General features: G+C 56.4%; 1 protein-coding gene across 1 annotated transcript; it reads right to left on the bottom strand.

Moving 5' to 3' along the window:
• Positions 1–1,121: 1,121 nt before the first annotated feature.
• HTRA3 (HtrA serine peptidase 3) lies at positions 1,122–17,028 on the bottom strand. The gene is made up of 7 exons (XM_021677673.2): positions 16,777–17,028; positions 14,064–14,258; positions 13,417–13,449; positions 11,966–12,080; positions 4,566–4,614; positions 2,770–2,865; positions 1,122–1,387 (listed from the first exon to the last, which is right to left on the bottom strand). Exons 1-7 carry the CDS (start codon positions 17,026–17,028, stop codon positions 1,222–1,224), a joined length of 906 nt encoding a protein of 301 aa, XP_021533348.2. The 3' UTR covers positions 1,122–1,221.
• Positions 17,029–17,156: the final 128 nt, after the last annotated feature.

Below are 17,156 nucleotides of genomic sequence, written 5' to 3'. Positions count from 1 at the left end.
TGCTCGACCCCTCACCTCTGGGGCGGTGGCATCTGTGTCCCTCCTCCCCCAGGGAGAGGACAGGGCAGGGGCAGGGAAGCGTCTTGCCTGAGACCACAGACCAGGAGGAAGTCGGGGAGCTGGCCCAATGCCCCTGAGCTCAGGGTGGTGTCCCCGGCCCTCGGCTGGCTGGCGTGTCAGCTCTGGATCCAAGAGAGGCTGTGGCCGGGGGGTGGGCTACCCAGAGTCCCCTGCTGGCTAAGGACCATGTGCTCGTAAACTTTAATTTCCACACAGTAGAGAAACATATAATACAAGCAAACGGGGGTCCACTATACAGCGAAGCTCACAAATACACCTCAACACACGTGCGCTCCCCAGCCGCTCTAGGGGCCGATTCTGTGAGCCGGTGGCCCCGTGCAGAACGGCGCAGGGGAGGCGAAGCCGGCTCAGTCCTTGCAACCCCTCCCATTAGGACACTTCTTCTGCCCGCCGGCCCATTGTCACCTCCAGGGGGACAAGCAGCCTCCCAGACACTCTGCTCCTGGCCAGTCTCTCTCCCGCCTGGGAAGGTGAACCTCATCACCAGCCACAGGGTTGGGCTGGGAAACCAGGGGACATCCCCTAGGGGCCTGCTCTGGGCCAGGTCCCCACACTTGACGCCCCAAGCGGGTCAGACGCGGCCACTGTCCAGGTCCTCCAGGCTGGCGGAGCGACAGCCTTGGTCATTCAATGTGGTGGGCACTGTGGTGTCTGGGGCAGGGGCTGGGAGACCTTCGTCAGGGAGGACAGGCTGGGGAACTGATCTGAGCAGGTGAGTGGGAGCAGGGGGTGGGGTAGGCACAGGTTGGGCATTTAGACAGAGGTTGGACAGGTATAAAGGCAGGGGAGTAGAAGGGAGGGTGGGACCTGTGGGGAACTCCAGAGGGGTGTTCTAGATATCCTGGGCACTTGGAAGGTGGCCGTCGGGAGCATCTGTACGAGGGGGACACTGGCTGCCCCCGTGGCACAGTGATGTGGGAGTGTCAACCTTCCCGAAGGCTGAGGTGGGTCCCTGGCCAAGCCCTGCCTGTGGCTCTGCCCCTGGATGGCCAGAAGGAGGCCACCGGCCCTGCTGAGGACCGTCCGTGGTCCTTCGTCCTGACCCTGTGCGCGTCAGCGGCTCTGGACGGGAGCTCTCGGCTGGCACCTGTCCCGGGCTGCAGGCTCTGGCACGTGGCAACATGGGGAGGGGCCCCACACTCACAGGACCACCTCGGGCGCAATGCTGAACAGGAGGTCATCATTCCCCCGCCGCACCTCCAGCAGCAGAGGGGACTCCGTCAGGATGGCCTCCTGCAGTTCGCTCGAGTCCGCCAGAGGGCGCCCGTTGACCTTGACGATGATGTCGCCATCTTGGATGCCCCCTCTGCCAATGGAGAGACACCCAGTCACTGCACATCCCTGTGAGGCTGGGACCCCGCTCGGGGGACGATTCGGTTAAACAGCAGCAGTTAAGAAAAATCATTTCAACAGGTAAGAACAGCGTCCTGACCGCAAGGTTCTCACACCAGATGGAAACCAATGTCCTCCAATGGGCTAGTGCTTTGTGAGCCTGCTTCTTCTCTACATTACAAGGGCTGGGTTCAAGTTCTGGCTGCAGCCTTTTTGGCTGGGCTGCCGCAGGCCAAGCACTTGGCCCCTTTGAGCCTCAGTTTCCACATCTGCAGTCCCATGTGGGAACAGGCTTGCAGATTACGAGGTCCAGGCTGCAGTGAGGGCTGACTGATGAGGCAGTGTCGGTCAGCAGCAGACGCCCTTGCCACTGAGCCCACCGCTCTGGCTCTTGAGGCGGCCTGCCCGGGGTCCCTCCCAGTAACTGCTGAAACCCTGAATAAGGGGCCTGAGTTTGGTGGCTACTCATTAGCTTCACAGACCTATGTTCCAGCAAGTTCTACTGCAGGCCAGCTGTGGACCAAGCACCCGCGCAGCCTCTGAAGCAGCATGACAGAAAACAGGAAGAGGGGTCCTGTTCAGTGGCGGGGGCCCTGCGGGGCTGGAGGCCTGCCTGCCTGGCTCCTCTCCACTCCGCACCCTGTCCTCGCCCCTCACAGACCCCCTGTGCACGACCTGCAGCTCCGGGGATTACTGTGTAGACCACTGATCGAATGAGCCCACCTACCGTACAGACACACACCTGGGGTAGAGGAGGGAAGGGCTTGCTTGGAGCCCCTCTGGGGCCTGGATCAGCCGTGCAAGCATGAGGCACCTACACTACACGGGCTGGCTCAGCTCACGGCGCTGCAAACAGTCAACCATTCTCCGGTACTCGGCAGTTTCAAAGAAAACGGTGCTTTGTCTCATTTGATCTTTACAAAGCCTCCTCAGGGGAGAAAGAGTAGGCCGAACTGTGCCCATTTTGCAGATGAGGAAACAGGCCCAGGAAGACCCCAGTGCGCCCACCGAGCTGGTGGGAGTTGGGCTGGATTGGGGATTGAGCTCTGGGGGGGTCTCCACTACTCTGTCTCTCTAGACCCAAAGGAGAGGACACGGTGGGCTGAGGAAGAGCACTGCCAATGCTCTAAGGGGTACCTCATCTCTCCAGCCTGCCCCTGGCTTAGGCGATAGGCCAGAATCCCACCTGCCACTTCTGTGCCATGTCATGTGCCGGGGGTGGTGGTGGTGGTGGCTCAAGGTCACGCAAGGTCACTGAAGTGGGCCCACCCTAGGCCTCATGCCCACCCAACCCCACCCGCCAGGATGTCTGATTGCCTCCTGTCCAGTGTCCCTGCTTCCCGTAGTGCAGCCTACCTCTGAGAAGGTGAGTTTGGGACAACCTCTTGCACATAAATCCCACTGCTGACCGACGGGAAGTCTGGGTTGCTGGCCTTTAGTTCTTCTACCAAACTGAAAAGGAAGTTCCACAATGAACACACTTCTTCTGAGCCTCCGTGGCACAAAGCTGCCCTCCCTCCCCCCACCACCCACGCCAGAAGAGGCATCTCCTTTGGACCCCGACACTGCTCTGTCCTACCACTGACCACTCTAGGTTGTCACTGGTTCTTCTCAGTGTCCCCCACTTGACATGGGATCCTCAAGAGAAAGTTTACTGAAGGTGGATGGTTAGAAGTGTGGATAGGGGAGGGTGATGGATAGATGGGAGGGTGGGTGGGAGGAGGGATGAGAGAAAGGAAGGAAAGGTAGAAGGATGGATGAACAAATGGATGGATGGATGGATGGATGGATGGAAGGAAGGATGGATAAATGGATAGATGAAAGATGAGCAATGAGTGAGTCATGGACTGGATAGACAGAGGCTGGACAGACGGTGTGATGGATGGATGGATGGATGGATGGATGGATGGATGGATGATGGATGGATGGAAGGGTGGTGTGATAGATGGATGGACAAATGGTGTGATGGATGAATGGATGAAAGTCAGAAAGAAAGAACACATTTAATAGATAAAAGTTGGTATATTGGTCTTGATTACAAATGACTGTCAGATTTAATCCCTAGATTAACAGTTAATGAAATGGGAAGAATGATCATTTTAGGGACTGTATAGTTTTGAGGGTATAATCAGTTGAGCATGCCTTAGTTTTCCCGAGAGCACCCAATGCTCCTCCTTCTCCAAATCCTTGGACTTGATTTTGCATATTTCACTCTGATTCCCTTCCTTTCCCGTCTTTCTCCTTTTCCTTACACACACCACCCTTTATTTCACTATCAGTGTTTCCAGCCACCCACTCTGCTACAGACATGATACCGATGAGCAGGACAGAGTCCTCACTCCCAAGGAGCTCAGGTTCAAAGTTGAGGGGTGCAGGGCACAAACAGGCAATTCCAACCCATGGGGCCAGTGCAATGCTTGCAAAGGAAGCACAGCTATGCGGGGTGGGGGGGAAGGTGGAACTCCCCCCACTTGAGTGGCATGGTGAGTAGAACAGTGTCTCCCCAAAATTCATGCCCACCCAGAACCTCAGAATGTGACCTTTTGTACAAACAGGGTCTTTAAAGATCTAACTGGTTAAGAACCTCTAGGTAGTGTCATCCTGACTTAGGGTGGGACCTAAATCCAAGGACTGGTGTTTTTATAGAAAGAAGAGGGAGATTTGGACACAGAGGAGGCCACAATCTGCAGATGGAGGCAGAGATTGGGGTGATGTGGCTACAAGCCAAGAAACACCTGGAGCCCCCAGAAGCAGGGAGAGCAAAGAAGAACTCCCCACAGAGCCTCCAGTGGGAGCACAGACCTGCTGACGCTCTGATTTTGGACTACTAGCATCCAGAACAGCAAGATAATGAATTCCTATTGTCTTAAGCCACCCAGTTTGTGGTAATTTGTATGGCAGCCATAGAAGCTTTCTTCCTGGAGGAGGGGGCACCTGAATGGAGTCCTGAGGGAGCTGAAGGAACCAATCAGACAAAGGGGGAAAAGGCATTGTAGGCAGAGGGCTGGCCTGAGCAGAGGCTTGGGAGTCTGAGTGTCTGGCCCTCGGGAACACCTGCAGGTGGCCAGATACAGCTGGGCAGGGTCTTGGAGGAGAGCTGAGGAGAGGGATGAGGATGGAGGGGTAGCAGGGTTGCATCCTCAGACACTCACCTCGGTGTGATGGTCCGCATCCGTATGCCAATGAATCGCTTCTTCCAGTCTGGGAACAAAATAGGACAGGACTCCATTAGAGCCACTATGAAAGCCTCTGCCCTCCTTGAAGAGCCATGTGGGGCCGAAATTCCCCCCAGGAGCAAAAAGCAGCAGGATCCATCCCACGTGGTCACAGGCTAGAGCTGCCTCTATCCTCCAGGCTGCTGTTGAGGGGCTGGGAGATGTCCTGCCTAGTCTGGTAACTTCAGGCTCACCCTTGCTCTCAGGCCCCATGCAACCACATCAGCTCCCACAGCTGCTTGGCTGCTGAGCCCCACACCCAAACCCCAATGGCCAGTGGGGCTCTCCTCTCCAGCCTCCATCTCACAGGCTCCCCAAACTTGCCTGCTCAGATCTGAACTTGTTACCTTCTCCTGCCTTCCCCATAAATTATAACATTAGCCTATAATGCCCAGTGAGCACTAGCCATGTGCCAGGCCCTCCCGTTGGAGACTTAAACACACAACTTGCCAAGGCTGCGCCAGCCTGTGACTTAAAAAGTCACTTAACCCCAGAAATAGCATTTACCTATTTGGAACCATAAAACAAGTCTCAGTACAATTAAAGTGTCTTATAAAAACATGCTCTCTGACCACAATGGAATTAAAGTAGAAATCGGTAATAGAAGGGTATCTAGAAGATTTCCAACAACTTAGAAACTAAATAACACACTTCTGAATTCCTCATCTTCAAATAAGAAATCAAAAAGGAAAGTATTTAAAACCAATAAAAATGGGAAAATGACGTATCAACAGCTGTGAGGCACAGGTGAATTGGTACACGGGGGAAATGAATAGTACCAGAGTGCCAATATCAGAGAAGAAGAAAGGTCTCACATCACTGATCTTAGCTTTCACCCTGAGAACTAGAAAGAGAAGACCAAATGAAACCCAATGTAAGAGGAAGAAAGGGAATAATAAAGACTAGAAATCAGTGAGATAGAAAACAGAAATTCAATACAGAAAATAAATGAAGAGCAAAAGCTTATTCTTGGAGATCAATAAAATCCATAAGCTTTCAGCCAGACTTATCAGCCAGAAGAAGAAAAAAGAAAAAGACAAGACAATTACCCGTATCAGGATCAGGCATGGGAGAAGGGACATCACCACAGACCCTACAGTATTGAAAGGGTAGTAAGATGTAATTATGAACAACTGGATGCCAACACATTTGACAACTGAGATACAATGCATACATTTCTTGAAGTTTCCAAACTGCCAGATCTCACTCAAGAAGAAGCACATAACCACAGTAGCCCTGCCTTTATTTTGTAGTTAAAAATCTTCCTACAAGGAAAACATCAGGGCCAGATGGTCCCACAGGACAATTCTACCTAATGTTTAGGAAAAAAATAGTATCAACTCTGCAGAAACTCTTCTAGAAAACTGAAAATGAGTGAACACCTCTGGGATGTTGTGATTTATAAGAAATATGTGTTTTGGTTTTTGCTTATGGTTCCCAGCACATGGCCCCTAAAACTTCTGTAATTCCCTGTGACAAGCACTCTGGGAACATCTTTTTGCTGCCAGCCCCTGAAATAGCCTCATGGTGATACATGTGTGAAGGATGTCTTCTGTTACTCTTACAAGAAGCCCCTTTCAACCACTCCCAAGTGTATGTTACTGAGGTGGTTTTGAGAAGCCCCTAAGGATGGGTCTGGTTGCCAGGAAACCTACAATGTGATTAGGGGGTTGAACTTTCAGCCCCAACCTCCACACCCCTTCTGGGGAGAAGTAAGGGGCTGGACGTGCAAATAATCACCAATGGTAGTGATTTGAACTAATTGTGCCTACATGATGAAGACTCTATACAACCCCAAGAGCGGGGATCAGAGAGCTTCCAGGTCGGTGGATGTGGAGGTGCTCCGTGTCCTTTCCCAGACCTACCCTGTGCTTCTCTCCAGTTGTTGTTCTTGAATCATACCTCTTTATACACAAACTGGACATCTAGCCAGTAAACTGCTTTCCTGAGCTCTGTGAGCTGCTCCAGCAAATGATCAAACCCAAGGAGGGGGCCGTGGGAACCCCCAATCTCTAGCTGGTGGGTCAGAAGCACAGGTGACAGGCTGGACTTGTGATTGGCATCTGAAGTGGGGGGGCGGTCTTGTGCGACCTTAACCGTGGGTTCTGACACTACCTCCATGTAGACAGTGTTAGACTTGGGTGAAACGGTAGGACAGCCAGCTGGTGTGGGGAAGCCCCTTGCATTTGGTCACTAGGGTGTCAGAAGTGAAGCAGTGTCATAGCAGAGAAACTGAGGACAGACAAGATGCACAGGAGGAGTGTTCTTCCTAAAAATTTCCCAACCATCATCCTGACGCCAAAATCAGGAGAGAAAACTAGACCAATACACCTCACAAAGACGGCTGCAAAAAACCCTCAGACATTTTCCGCAAATCAAATCCAACAACATATCCCAAGGATAATGCATCATGACTGAGGGAGCTTTATCCCAGGAATGCAAGGATGGTTTACCATTCAAAAATCAGCCAATAAAATTTACCACATGAACAGACTACAAAGGAAAGTCGCCATCTCAAAAGGTGCAGAAAAGGTGTCTGACAAAATCTTCTAACATCTGTTCCTAAAAAAACCTACGAACTCAAGGGAACTTTTTCCACCTGATGAAGAATGCCTGCAAGAGACGTTGAGTGAGCATCCTCCTTGCTGGTGAGAGATAGAGACTTCTCCCCAAGGGCAGGAATGATGCCACCCCATCCACTCTCACCACTTATTCAATATCTTATGGAGGCTCCAGCCAGGCAAAAACAAAAGAAAAGGCATCCACGCTGGAAAGAAGCCAAACTGACTCTGTGCACAGACTGCAGAATCATCTGTGTGGAAAGCTGATGGAACCCACAGAAAGTCCTACCAGCATAAGCTGTGAAGGTCACGGGATCTCTCATGATTAATCAACGAAATACGAAATCAACATTACTTGTATATTCTGGTAACGAACAATCGGAAATTGAACTTTAACATTGAAACAATTGAAACAACTGAAATTGAAATCATGAATTGACAAGCTGATTCTAAAATCCATGTGGAAATGCAAAGGATCCCGCAAAACCAGAATGATGTTGGAGGCGGGACAAAGCCGGAGGGCTAGCATTGCCTGACTTGAAGACATAGCAGAGCTGCGGTAATCAGGACAGACAGACAAGTGGGACAGAATGGGCTCATTTTATTTTTGACAAAGGAGTAAAGGCCATTCAGCGGAGAAAAACACACGATGTCGGGACAACTGACTCTCCAAAGCGGGGGAAAAAAAAAAGAACTTTGATTCATACTTTGCACTCTTTTAAAAAATTAATTCAAATTGCATCATCATCCTAACTCAAAGACTTCAGAAAGTAAACTGCTAGAAGAAAATGTAGGAGAAGATATCCCTGACGTTTGGTTAGCAAAGATTTCTTAGATACAATTCCACATGCAACGATCCATTGAAAAAAAATTGGCAAATGAGACTTCATAAAAATTGATAAAACGCCCACTCTTTGAAGGTGCCGTCAGGGGAATGAAAAGTTAAGCTGCGGGAGGAGACATTTGCAGCTCGTCTCTCTGACAAAGGCTCCCATCCAGAATGCACCCAGACCCCTCTCAAAACCTAGTAAGAACACAAAAAACCCAACTTTTTAAAGTGGGCAAAATATCTCAACTAACATTTTCGCAGGGCGGGGGCGGGGGGCTGGCCCATGGCTCTGCTGGGCCTGTGGCTTTGGTGTTTACCCCCAGCAAGTGCAGCCCCGGGACACTTTGGAGCAGAGTGTGATCTGCCCTACGTGGTCTGCTCTACGTTTTGAAAGGACCCCTCGGCTGGGAAGCGTCTGTGGGGCAAGGGCAGCTGCTCATCCCAGTGCAGTGCTCCACGATGGGGCCAGGCTGGTGATGGAAATCTGGGAGTCACTCCCTAGATGGCATTTCCATCCATAGGTGGGGTGAGGTCCCCAGAGCTAGGAGAAAGGCCTGGCAGAGGCCTAGGCCCTCCATCCTGCTCCTGACATGGGTGCTGGCCCCTCCTCAGCATCGCTCAGAACCCCAAGGTCATGCTTCAAAACAGGAAGGAGCCTGAACTTCCCGTGCTTGCGCGTGAGCAGCATCCTGGCTGGGCAGAGGGGCGGCCCTGTCCCCCCAGAGACAGAGGCCATCCGGTTAGAGACCTTGGTTGGAAGCCCACTGCCCACCCTAGAGCCAGCAGGCTCAGCCAGTGCAGCTTCTCCAGAAACCCTGGCCGGTGGGGCTGGTGCGGGGTGGCCTGATTGAGTTTGGGGGTCAGCAGACAACCCTGTGTCTCCTCCTTCACAGGGAGATCACCCAGATGCAGAGGGTCCCGTGCACTGTGCTGGGAACAGGGAGGTGGGCTGAAGTCCCGACTTTGTTTCCTACTACACAGGCCGTGGAAACACTCTGGACCCACGTGAGGCAAGAAAGCCAGTGAAGGAGATGAAATGGTAGGGAGGGGGAGGAGGAGAGGGGAGGGGGTTCGGGGACAGAGGAGAGGGAGGAGAAGGGGGAAGAGAGCTGGCTCTGGGTACCGATCACTCCCTTCAGAGACTGGCAGCCCCCCACACTGCAAGGGCACTAATGCCGCTGGACGGGGTACTCAAAGGGGTTCGCTGTACGCAACGGGAGTTTCACCTCAACAAAACCCCAAACCAAGCCAGAGAGAAGCTCAGGCCTGGGGCTTTGCAGGCATCAGGGCTGACCCCTGATTTGCCCCCTGAACCCCCATTCCAGGAGCTGCCCCTCCGCCTCGCTCACACTCTGCATCCCTCCTTCCAGCAAGCCCTGTTGGCTCCAAGTTCAACACTGACCCGGACCCAACCAGGCCTCACCCTGCAGCCGCCGTCACCCTGGCCTCGGCCCCTGCTAGTTTCCCGCAGCGGACTCCCCGCCCAGCACCCGAGGCCGCCTGCCGCGGCCCGCCGCCCCCGCTAGAGTAAAGGCTCCCGGCTGCCGCGCGCTCGGCCTCGGCCCAGGGGAGTCCAGGCTCCGCGCAGGCGCACATGCGCTATGGGCCCCTCTGGCCGGAGCCTCACGCTGCAGCCCTGAGCGCTGAGCACCGGTCCTAGCCGCGGGATGCAGAGAGCTGAGCTCAGGTTTCGGGGACACTAAAGCCTCGGGGACCTTGGAGAAGGCACAATGGGCTGCAGAGCACAGGTGCTGCCCCGTCACACCCTTGCCTCCGGCTGCTGCCTCCCGGCCTGGGGGGAAACACTCTAGCCCACAGGTGTCCCTCCCTAGTCTGCCTGTGACCTGGAGGCCAGGGAATGTGCATTCCAGTCTCTTCTTGCCGGAACCCCAGCGCCTCCCTGCAGCTCTCCCGGGGCGCACAGGCCAGAGAGAGCCCCGGGGCAGGAGACGAGTGACGTTTCCACTCCCCAGGCTGGATGGGACCCCACAGTTCACAGAGGGCCAGACATCCATAGCCACCCAGCCCCACTGACCCAAACACCCCCGGGGGTACACTCTAGTCCTAAACCTGGCTGAGCCCCCAGACTCTCCTGCGGCCTGAAGCTGAGGTTCCCTTGGACCAGCATGGTGGCCCCTCTTCCCTTGAGAGCCCCCCAGAGGCCTCTGTACCCCATACCTAGACAGGAACAAGAAATGCACTGTAATGTCTCCTTGGTTTAATTTAAGGATGTCTTGTTTTAAAGAACTTTAGATTAACTGGGTTTAAGTATTTTGATAATTTTATTAAGACAAAAAAGCAGGAGTAAACACCAGTCAACTTCAGAAGGGCTTTAAATATTCAGTCATCCAGCTAAGATTTGTTGGGCTTTCTGATGAGTCCACATGTCCTGAGGGAGGTGACAGCTCTGGGGACAGGGCCTGAGAGTTTCCCAGGGTATCTGGGGTGAGGTCAGCACTGACAGGGATGGTCTCTGCACCACAAAAGGAACAGACCCTGCCGGCCCCTGGTGGGTTCCGAGAGAGGAGAGGAAGTGAGGCAAGAAGCGAGAGACTGCTATCATCCGATCTTTCTAACAGTCACCTGACAGCTCAGTCTGCAAAATGCAGATCCACCGATTTCCAGGAAGGGAGCTAAAGTGAAAGGCACCCGTGGAGCAAAGGATAATTACACTAGAAAAGCTCATTTATTAGAGAAAGCACCAAGGCTATGACAGGTATGAAGGTGCAACCCTGGGTTAAGTTCTGAGCTTCCTAGCAGCCAAGGAGAAAAGATGTGGGGTTGATGCCCCCCTGTCCAATAGAAGAAGCGTTGAGCTTCTTCAGGGAAGACTGGCTCTACCCTGGCTCCAGGCCATCTTCACATGAGGGACCCCGATGAACCCAATGGAGTCCTCAACAGTGGTTCTTCGCATGACCAGTCCTCATGGCACTGGTCTTGGCTGCACTGGGCTCCGTGTGCTTGGCTGGTGGGATTGTGGAGGATCAGGCAAGCATGAGGAAGCCCCCTGCTCTCAATGAACTGCTGGTGAGGGGGCTGGGAGGAGACATGGAAGCAATTTGAAGGTGTGAGTAGTGGGGTCAACGCAGGTCTGGGCATTGGCCAGGTGGGCATAGGAGACAGAATGGCAGGAGACATTCACCTGGGCTAAAATGAGAGGCGGGAAAGTGGAGGGCACCAGGAAATTCCTGAGATCAGGAGATGTAGGACCCTCCTTTGGAAGGCAGCTACGACCACCAACTTTAAGAAGGTGATGGGCAGGCCCTCACTGGGGAGAGTAAGCTGTGCCTGGCCAAGGCCTCCCCCAGGTGGGTGCTCATGGCCATCCAGGTGTGGGTAGGGAGAGCTGGACACCCCTGTGGAGATGGGGAGATGGGGCTGAGAGGAAGATGCCTTCCAAGGATCTGGGGCTTGGGCTCTGCTCCCCTGGAGTAGAGAATACCCTCCTGGACAGGCTACATGACCAAGGCTAAAAGAGGGAGTCCTTAGGGATGAGCAGATGGGAGGGAGGGAGGGTAGATAGGTGGATGGCTGGGTAGGAGTGGATAAAAGAGCAGATAGGTAGATAGGTGGGTGTGTGTGTGAGTGGATGGAAGGAAGGGTGGGTGGATGGGTGGAAGGGAGGAAAGAAGGAGGGAGGGAGGGAGGGAGGGAGGGAGGGAGGAAGAAAGGAAAGAGCAGTTCTGTCTACAGCAGCCCAGAGAAGGGGAGCCTGGTGGCCCAGGCTGCTGGAGGTGGGAGATGGGAGGTGGGAGGTGGGTGGGGGACACCCCCCGCCAGAAGGGGAGCATTGGGAGGGGCGGGGGTTCACATGACCATGAGGTAAGGGGAGGAAGACAGAGGCCACAGCTGAGGAGTGCGGGGTTCTGGGAACTTCAGGATGGGCACGAGGTGAGCAGGGAAGGACGGGGTCCCCTGCCTCAGCAGCCCCCAGGGCAACGCTGTACCTTTGACATGCTTGTCCTGGAACTCCGTGAGGAAGCGCGTGATGCGGTCCGAGGGGATGGCGAAGGAGATGCCGGCTGCCACCTTGAGTGTGTTGATGCCAATGACCTCGCCGTCCTGGGCAGGGTGGTCAGAGGGGCGGTCACCCGGGAGCCGGAGTACCAAGTACCGCGTCCTCCCTGAGGCTCCCAGGACAGTCCCAAGCTGTCTTGGAAAGGCCCTCTGGGGTTCACCTCCGGGTCAGGGACCCCCCCACCTCTCCCTCCAAACCCACCCCTCCTCTCCCTAGCTCAGATCTGCCCCTCAGGCAGTGCCCACCGAGGAGGACACACCCACCCCGGCAGCATCCAGAGGGGCTGAAGCCCGGAGAGGGCGTGACGAGGCCTCTGGGACCGGAACCTCTCTCCCCAGTGCTTCTAGAAGTGGGGCTGGGGGCATGTGACCTGGGCAGCTCCCCAGCACCCACCCACCCTGTCTGTCCCCCGGGAGCTGGCCTCCCACCCCGCCCCTGCCCTGCACCCCCTCAAGGCTACGGCCTGGGTCACCAGACACCTCGTTCTTGACACCCTCCCAGGAAGGCGCTCCTCCTCCCAGCCTGGCACATACCCCTGCTTTTCCCACCTCCAGCATAAAGCCCGCGCGCATGAGCTTTTGTGAACGCCCGTGCTGGGGCTCAGGTCCCGGTGCACGCCTGCGGGGCTGCTTGGGCGCAGGGTGAAGCTCCCTCTGAGCCCTCCCGCTCGTGCTGTGCCTTCTCCCCGGACTAGCTTTCTCCTGCATGTCCCCTCAACCCCCAACCCACAGTCTCCAAGGCCCAGATGAGATACTCCCGCCTCCAGGAAGCCCTCCCTGCCTGCGATTCCTCCAGAGTCCCCTCACTGTTCCTCATGTCACACGGGCGTGCTCATGTCTGACACGCTGCAGCATGGACGGGCGCTCCCGGGGTGGGGACAGCACCCGATACTTTGGGGCCCAGGAGCTGAACTGATTTCTGACTCCTGGTTTATTCTAGAAATCTCACCTGGGATGAGAATGAGCCTGAATCTGGGGCCCAGGACAGACGTGGGGTGGGGGGGACCCAAGAGGACGGGGAAAGGACAAGGATGCCCCCTCACCTCACATGTAAACACAAAGATGGGGGGCCCAGAGCAGTGAGCACCCCTGACCTGTGTCTCCCCTGCCCCAGGTCCTTGCTGGGCACATGGCCCTGCCTGGCCACTGTTCCGGGTCATCCTCATTCCTCAGACAGCCCAGCATCTCTGGGGTGTACGGGGGGAAGGGGGCCCAGGGCGGCATGTGCTTGGGGTCATGTCCTCCTCCCGGACCTCCGGCCTCGCGGTCGGGTGTGAAGATTCAAGGCCCATCTTTGGGGTTCCCTCCCCGCCTTGAGGCTGTACTGCCATGTGAGCAGAGCCCCAGAAAACTAGAGACCTCTGCCCTTGGGGTCACTTACCAGGTTCACCAGTGGTCCCCCGGAGTTCCCGTACTGCAAGGGGAGGAAACGCGACGTGAGCTCAGCCCTGAGCCCGCCCGAGGGCCCCCGAAGCTCTGTCTTCCGACCCTTGTTCCAACCAGCCCAGAGATGGGTCATCGAATTTCACCCTCAACGGCATTGAAAGGCCTCACTGCACCCCCATTTCACAGGTAAGGGAGCCTGGACCCCAGAGGCCACGTAGACGGCTCTCAGATAACCCATGAGCCCCACACAGACACACAGGCTGCCTCCAGGCTCGCTCCACGGCTCGGTTACATCCCACCGGCTGCGAGGGGTCTCTACGAAGGCTCACATTTCCAGAAGAGCCCGAACCACGGCAGACCCAGAAATGTGGGCGCTCTGTGAGCGTGAAAGGTGCCCTCAGCTACAGTAACAATACTAACCGCGACAAAAGGAATGCTGGGGGGGGGGTGACTTGGGCAGAGACTCTCTGCATCTCTGAAGGTCTGTCCCAGCTCAGGGCAGCAGCTTCTAACCCCCAGGGCGGACCCAGCACCCAGGTGCAGAAGTCACAGGGACTCCAAGCTCCGTTGAGCGTAAAGAAGGAACTTTCTAGCAAGCAGATGTGCTCAGTGATGGGGTGAGCTCTGGGGACAGGGACTCACGTTGATGATGGCATCTGTCTGGATGTAGTCCATGTCCGAGTCCCGGAGGCCCAGCTCCTTGCCGTCCCGCTGGGCCGTGCTGACGATGCCCGTGGTCACAGTGTTCTGCAGGGCAAAGGGGCTGCCGATGGCCACCACGAACTCACCAGGCCGCAGGTCTGCCGAGCGGCCCAGTAGCAGGGCCGGCAGCTTTTTCTGGAGGGGGGACACGGGAAGGGAGGCTCAGCCATCTGCCTTTGGTGGGACCGGAGCCAGATCAAGGCCAGGCCCCCAGCGGGGTGGTCCCAGGAAGGCAGGAGCAGCTGGATAGAGCTGTCAGGGGCGAAGGCCAAGGCAAGTCGCCAACTCAGACAGAGGCCAAGCTGGACTCCAGCTGACCCGTAGTAGGAGAGACTCAGGCTGGAGTTCTTGCAACAGAGGCTCAGCTGCTCTCCGACCAACCACGGGTTTCCCCAGGCGGCTGCAGGGGTCACACACAGGGAGGATGCACAGAAGGTCCAGCCAGCCATGGCCTCTGAGGTCCTGGAGCCCAGAGGTTCGATGGTCACAGGTCCCTCTGAAATCTGATAGGAGCTATGAATACCATCCAAAATGCATCACACGCAAACTGATGACGCATACGACCAAGAGGCTTGTGGGAAGCCTGGAGTCCAGGTGAGGACCCGGAACCCTACTGTTGGAATCCTTGATCCAGCTCAACCTGATCTCCCAGTATAGACACACAGGGAAACTGAGGCCCAGAGCAATAAAGTGACTTAGCCAAGCTCTGCCATCACCCTCTGCACACCGAGACACCTGCTCGCTCCATTTCCACATGGAGCCAGCGGAGCCTGTCTGTCCACTCTGCAGCTAGACTGGGAGCTCTGGGAGCTGGCCGTGTTGGGTTTGCCTCCATGGTCTGGATGCTGCAGAGAGTCCCGAGCCCTGGTTAAGGTGCTGAGTGGACGCACCGGTGTCTCTGACATCGACGGGAGCCGAGGCGCTCTCGCCAGCACCCCCGTCAATCTGGGGATTTGGTGTCGTACCACTTCCATCTGACGCCACCACTGGGGCGGCCAGGTATGGGGCACCACCTCTGCACGCTCCTGGGGTCTGGAATGACTTGCAGACACAAAGCTTTATAAGAAGGTGCTGGTGACCATCGTGCCCCCATCACAGGGGCCTCACACTGGCTCTGGACAAGGACCGCACACCTCCGACCCTCCGACTGCCCGATTCCATCTGGTGGGAGGGCGGGGGTCCTGGCACAGAGAGTCCCAGGCGGAGCGTAAGGACCCACAGGGATGACACTTCCATCACTGGCCGGCCACAGGGAGGGATGACAATGCCCAGGCCTAGGGGATGCTCTTCCTCACTGCGCCTGAGTGGCCTGGGGCAGCAGCTCTCCCCAAAGCTGGGGGAGTTCCCACGCACAGGACTCAGGAGCTGAGAGGCAGTTCCTGCTGTCGAGGAGAAGCGGTGGGTGCTGATCGTGCCTGCAGGCACCAGTGTACATGGGCCTTACCGATTCCACCAGCACCTGCGGCCACCAAGGGCCGCCAGGGTGTGCCCCGCCCTAGGATTCAGCCACAGCCCCAGGAATGGGAGAGACCCAGCGGCAGCCAGACCCGGGGTCCAGGCTGGCTCTGCATCGTCCTGTGGGGGTCCTTGGCGGGGGGCTGCACACTGTGGCCCTCAGGCTGTTTTTGTAAATAAAGTTTTATTGGAACCCAGCCACGTGTTTGTATCACCTGCGGCTGCTGCAGAGTTGGGAGGTGTCCACAGAGAGCGCAGGCCCCACAAAGCCCAGGAGTATTTACTACTTGGAGCCTCACCACAAACGCTGCCAATCTCTGCCCTTGAGCACACCCCCTGCTCCCCCACCGGCCTGAGTGTCCTCATCTTTGGAATGGACGTGGCGTGCCCAGGCTCCGTAACTGCCATCAAAGGGTCAGATTTACCCACGTTAGGGTAAATCTCTTCTCCCTTGATGGGGCAGGAAGGAACCTCCTCACAAAAGACTCATTATCGCCCAAACTGTACACTTTCGTTCAGAAAGAGCAGAAACCAGATTCAAGGTCAGCCAAGCCAGACTCACCGGCACAGATGGCCCCACGGGTCGCCGACCTCACAGCAGGGGTGTCCCACAGCGGCCCTCACTGACAGTCCTGACCACGACCCTGGACCAGCCCTGCCCCAGGTCAGCATGATCTTGGGCAATGGCCTAACCTCTCTGAGCCTCAGTTTCCCCTCTGAAATAGCAGGACACTGACACCCCTTCTGCCAAGGGCCGTGGGGGACCTCCTGCACACAGTTGCTGGCACTGAGGGGGGGTGGTGGCTCCGCTGTGGGCTGTCCAGCCAGCTGGGGGGACCGCACGTGGAGGGACTAGGGCATATGTCCCAGGGCTCCCCACAGCTTCTGTCGGCTACACAGGGACAGCTACATCTGGAGTCAGCCCGGGAGGGACACTGGGACCGTCCCTGGGCCTTGGAGGGCCTCCCTGCGGGAATGGCGGGGGGACGGCAGCCTAGCTCCGCGCCTGGCAGCTCGGGGAAGCACGGCGCGCGGGGGTCTGCAGACCCCGGTTCTAGTCTGACTTGACCCGTGACTAGAAGCAAATTGCCGGGTGCTCCCCGGGCCTCGGTTCCTCCAAGTGCCCTGCAGGAAGGTCGGGCCAGCGCCGCTCCGAGCTCTGGGGTCTGGGAAGGTGCCCCCCTGCCCGCCCACTCACTTTGGGGTGGATCTTGATGGTGGCGATGTCCGACTTCTTGTCAATGTCCTTGATGGTGGCCTCGTAGCTGTCACCGTTCTGCAGCTGCACCTTGAGCTGCTGCCGGCCGGAGACAGTGTTGGTGCTGGACACCACGTGGGCATTGGTGATGATCAAGCCGGCCTCTGACATGATGAAGCCCGAGCCGCTGGACAGGGGCACGTTGCGACCAAACAGAGGGTGTCTGCGGGGAGGTGGGCACAGGCGGGCCATCAGGGCGGGTGGGGGCCTGGATGGGAGGCCTGGACGTGGGGGCTGGATGTGGGGGCCTGGACGTGGGGGCTGGATGTGGGGGCATGGCGCGGGGGTGGGGCGCGGGGGGGGGGGGAGGGGGGGAGGGA

The sequence above is a fragment of the Neomonachus schauinslandi genome, chromosome 2 (genome assembly GCF_002201575.2).
Source record: "Neomonachus schauinslandi chromosome 2, ASM220157v2, whole genome shotgun sequence".
In the NCBI taxonomy this organism is placed as follows: Eukaryota; Metazoa; Chordata; class Mammalia; order Carnivora; family Phocidae; genus Neomonachus; species Neomonachus schauinslandi.
The sequence above is the reverse complement of the archived record's forward strand: the minus strand, read 5'-3'. Positions and strand labels throughout refer to the sequence as shown.

Excerpts from the sequence above, each read along its gene's own strand:
- HTRA3 (XM_021677673.2), bottom strand. The coding sequence starts at position 17,028 with ATGGCCCGCCTGTGCCCACCTCCCCGCAGACACCCTCTGTTTGGTCGC. Across the intron at positions 14,259-16,776 it reads CCATCAAGATCCACCCCAAA|AAAAAGCTGCCGGCCCTGCT; the intron begins GTGAGTGGGCGG and ends TCCCCCCTCCAG. Across the intron at positions 1,388-2,769 it reads CCAAACTCACCTTCTCAGAG|AGGGGGCATCCAAGATGGCG; the intron begins GTAGGCTGCACT and ends CTCCATTGGCAG.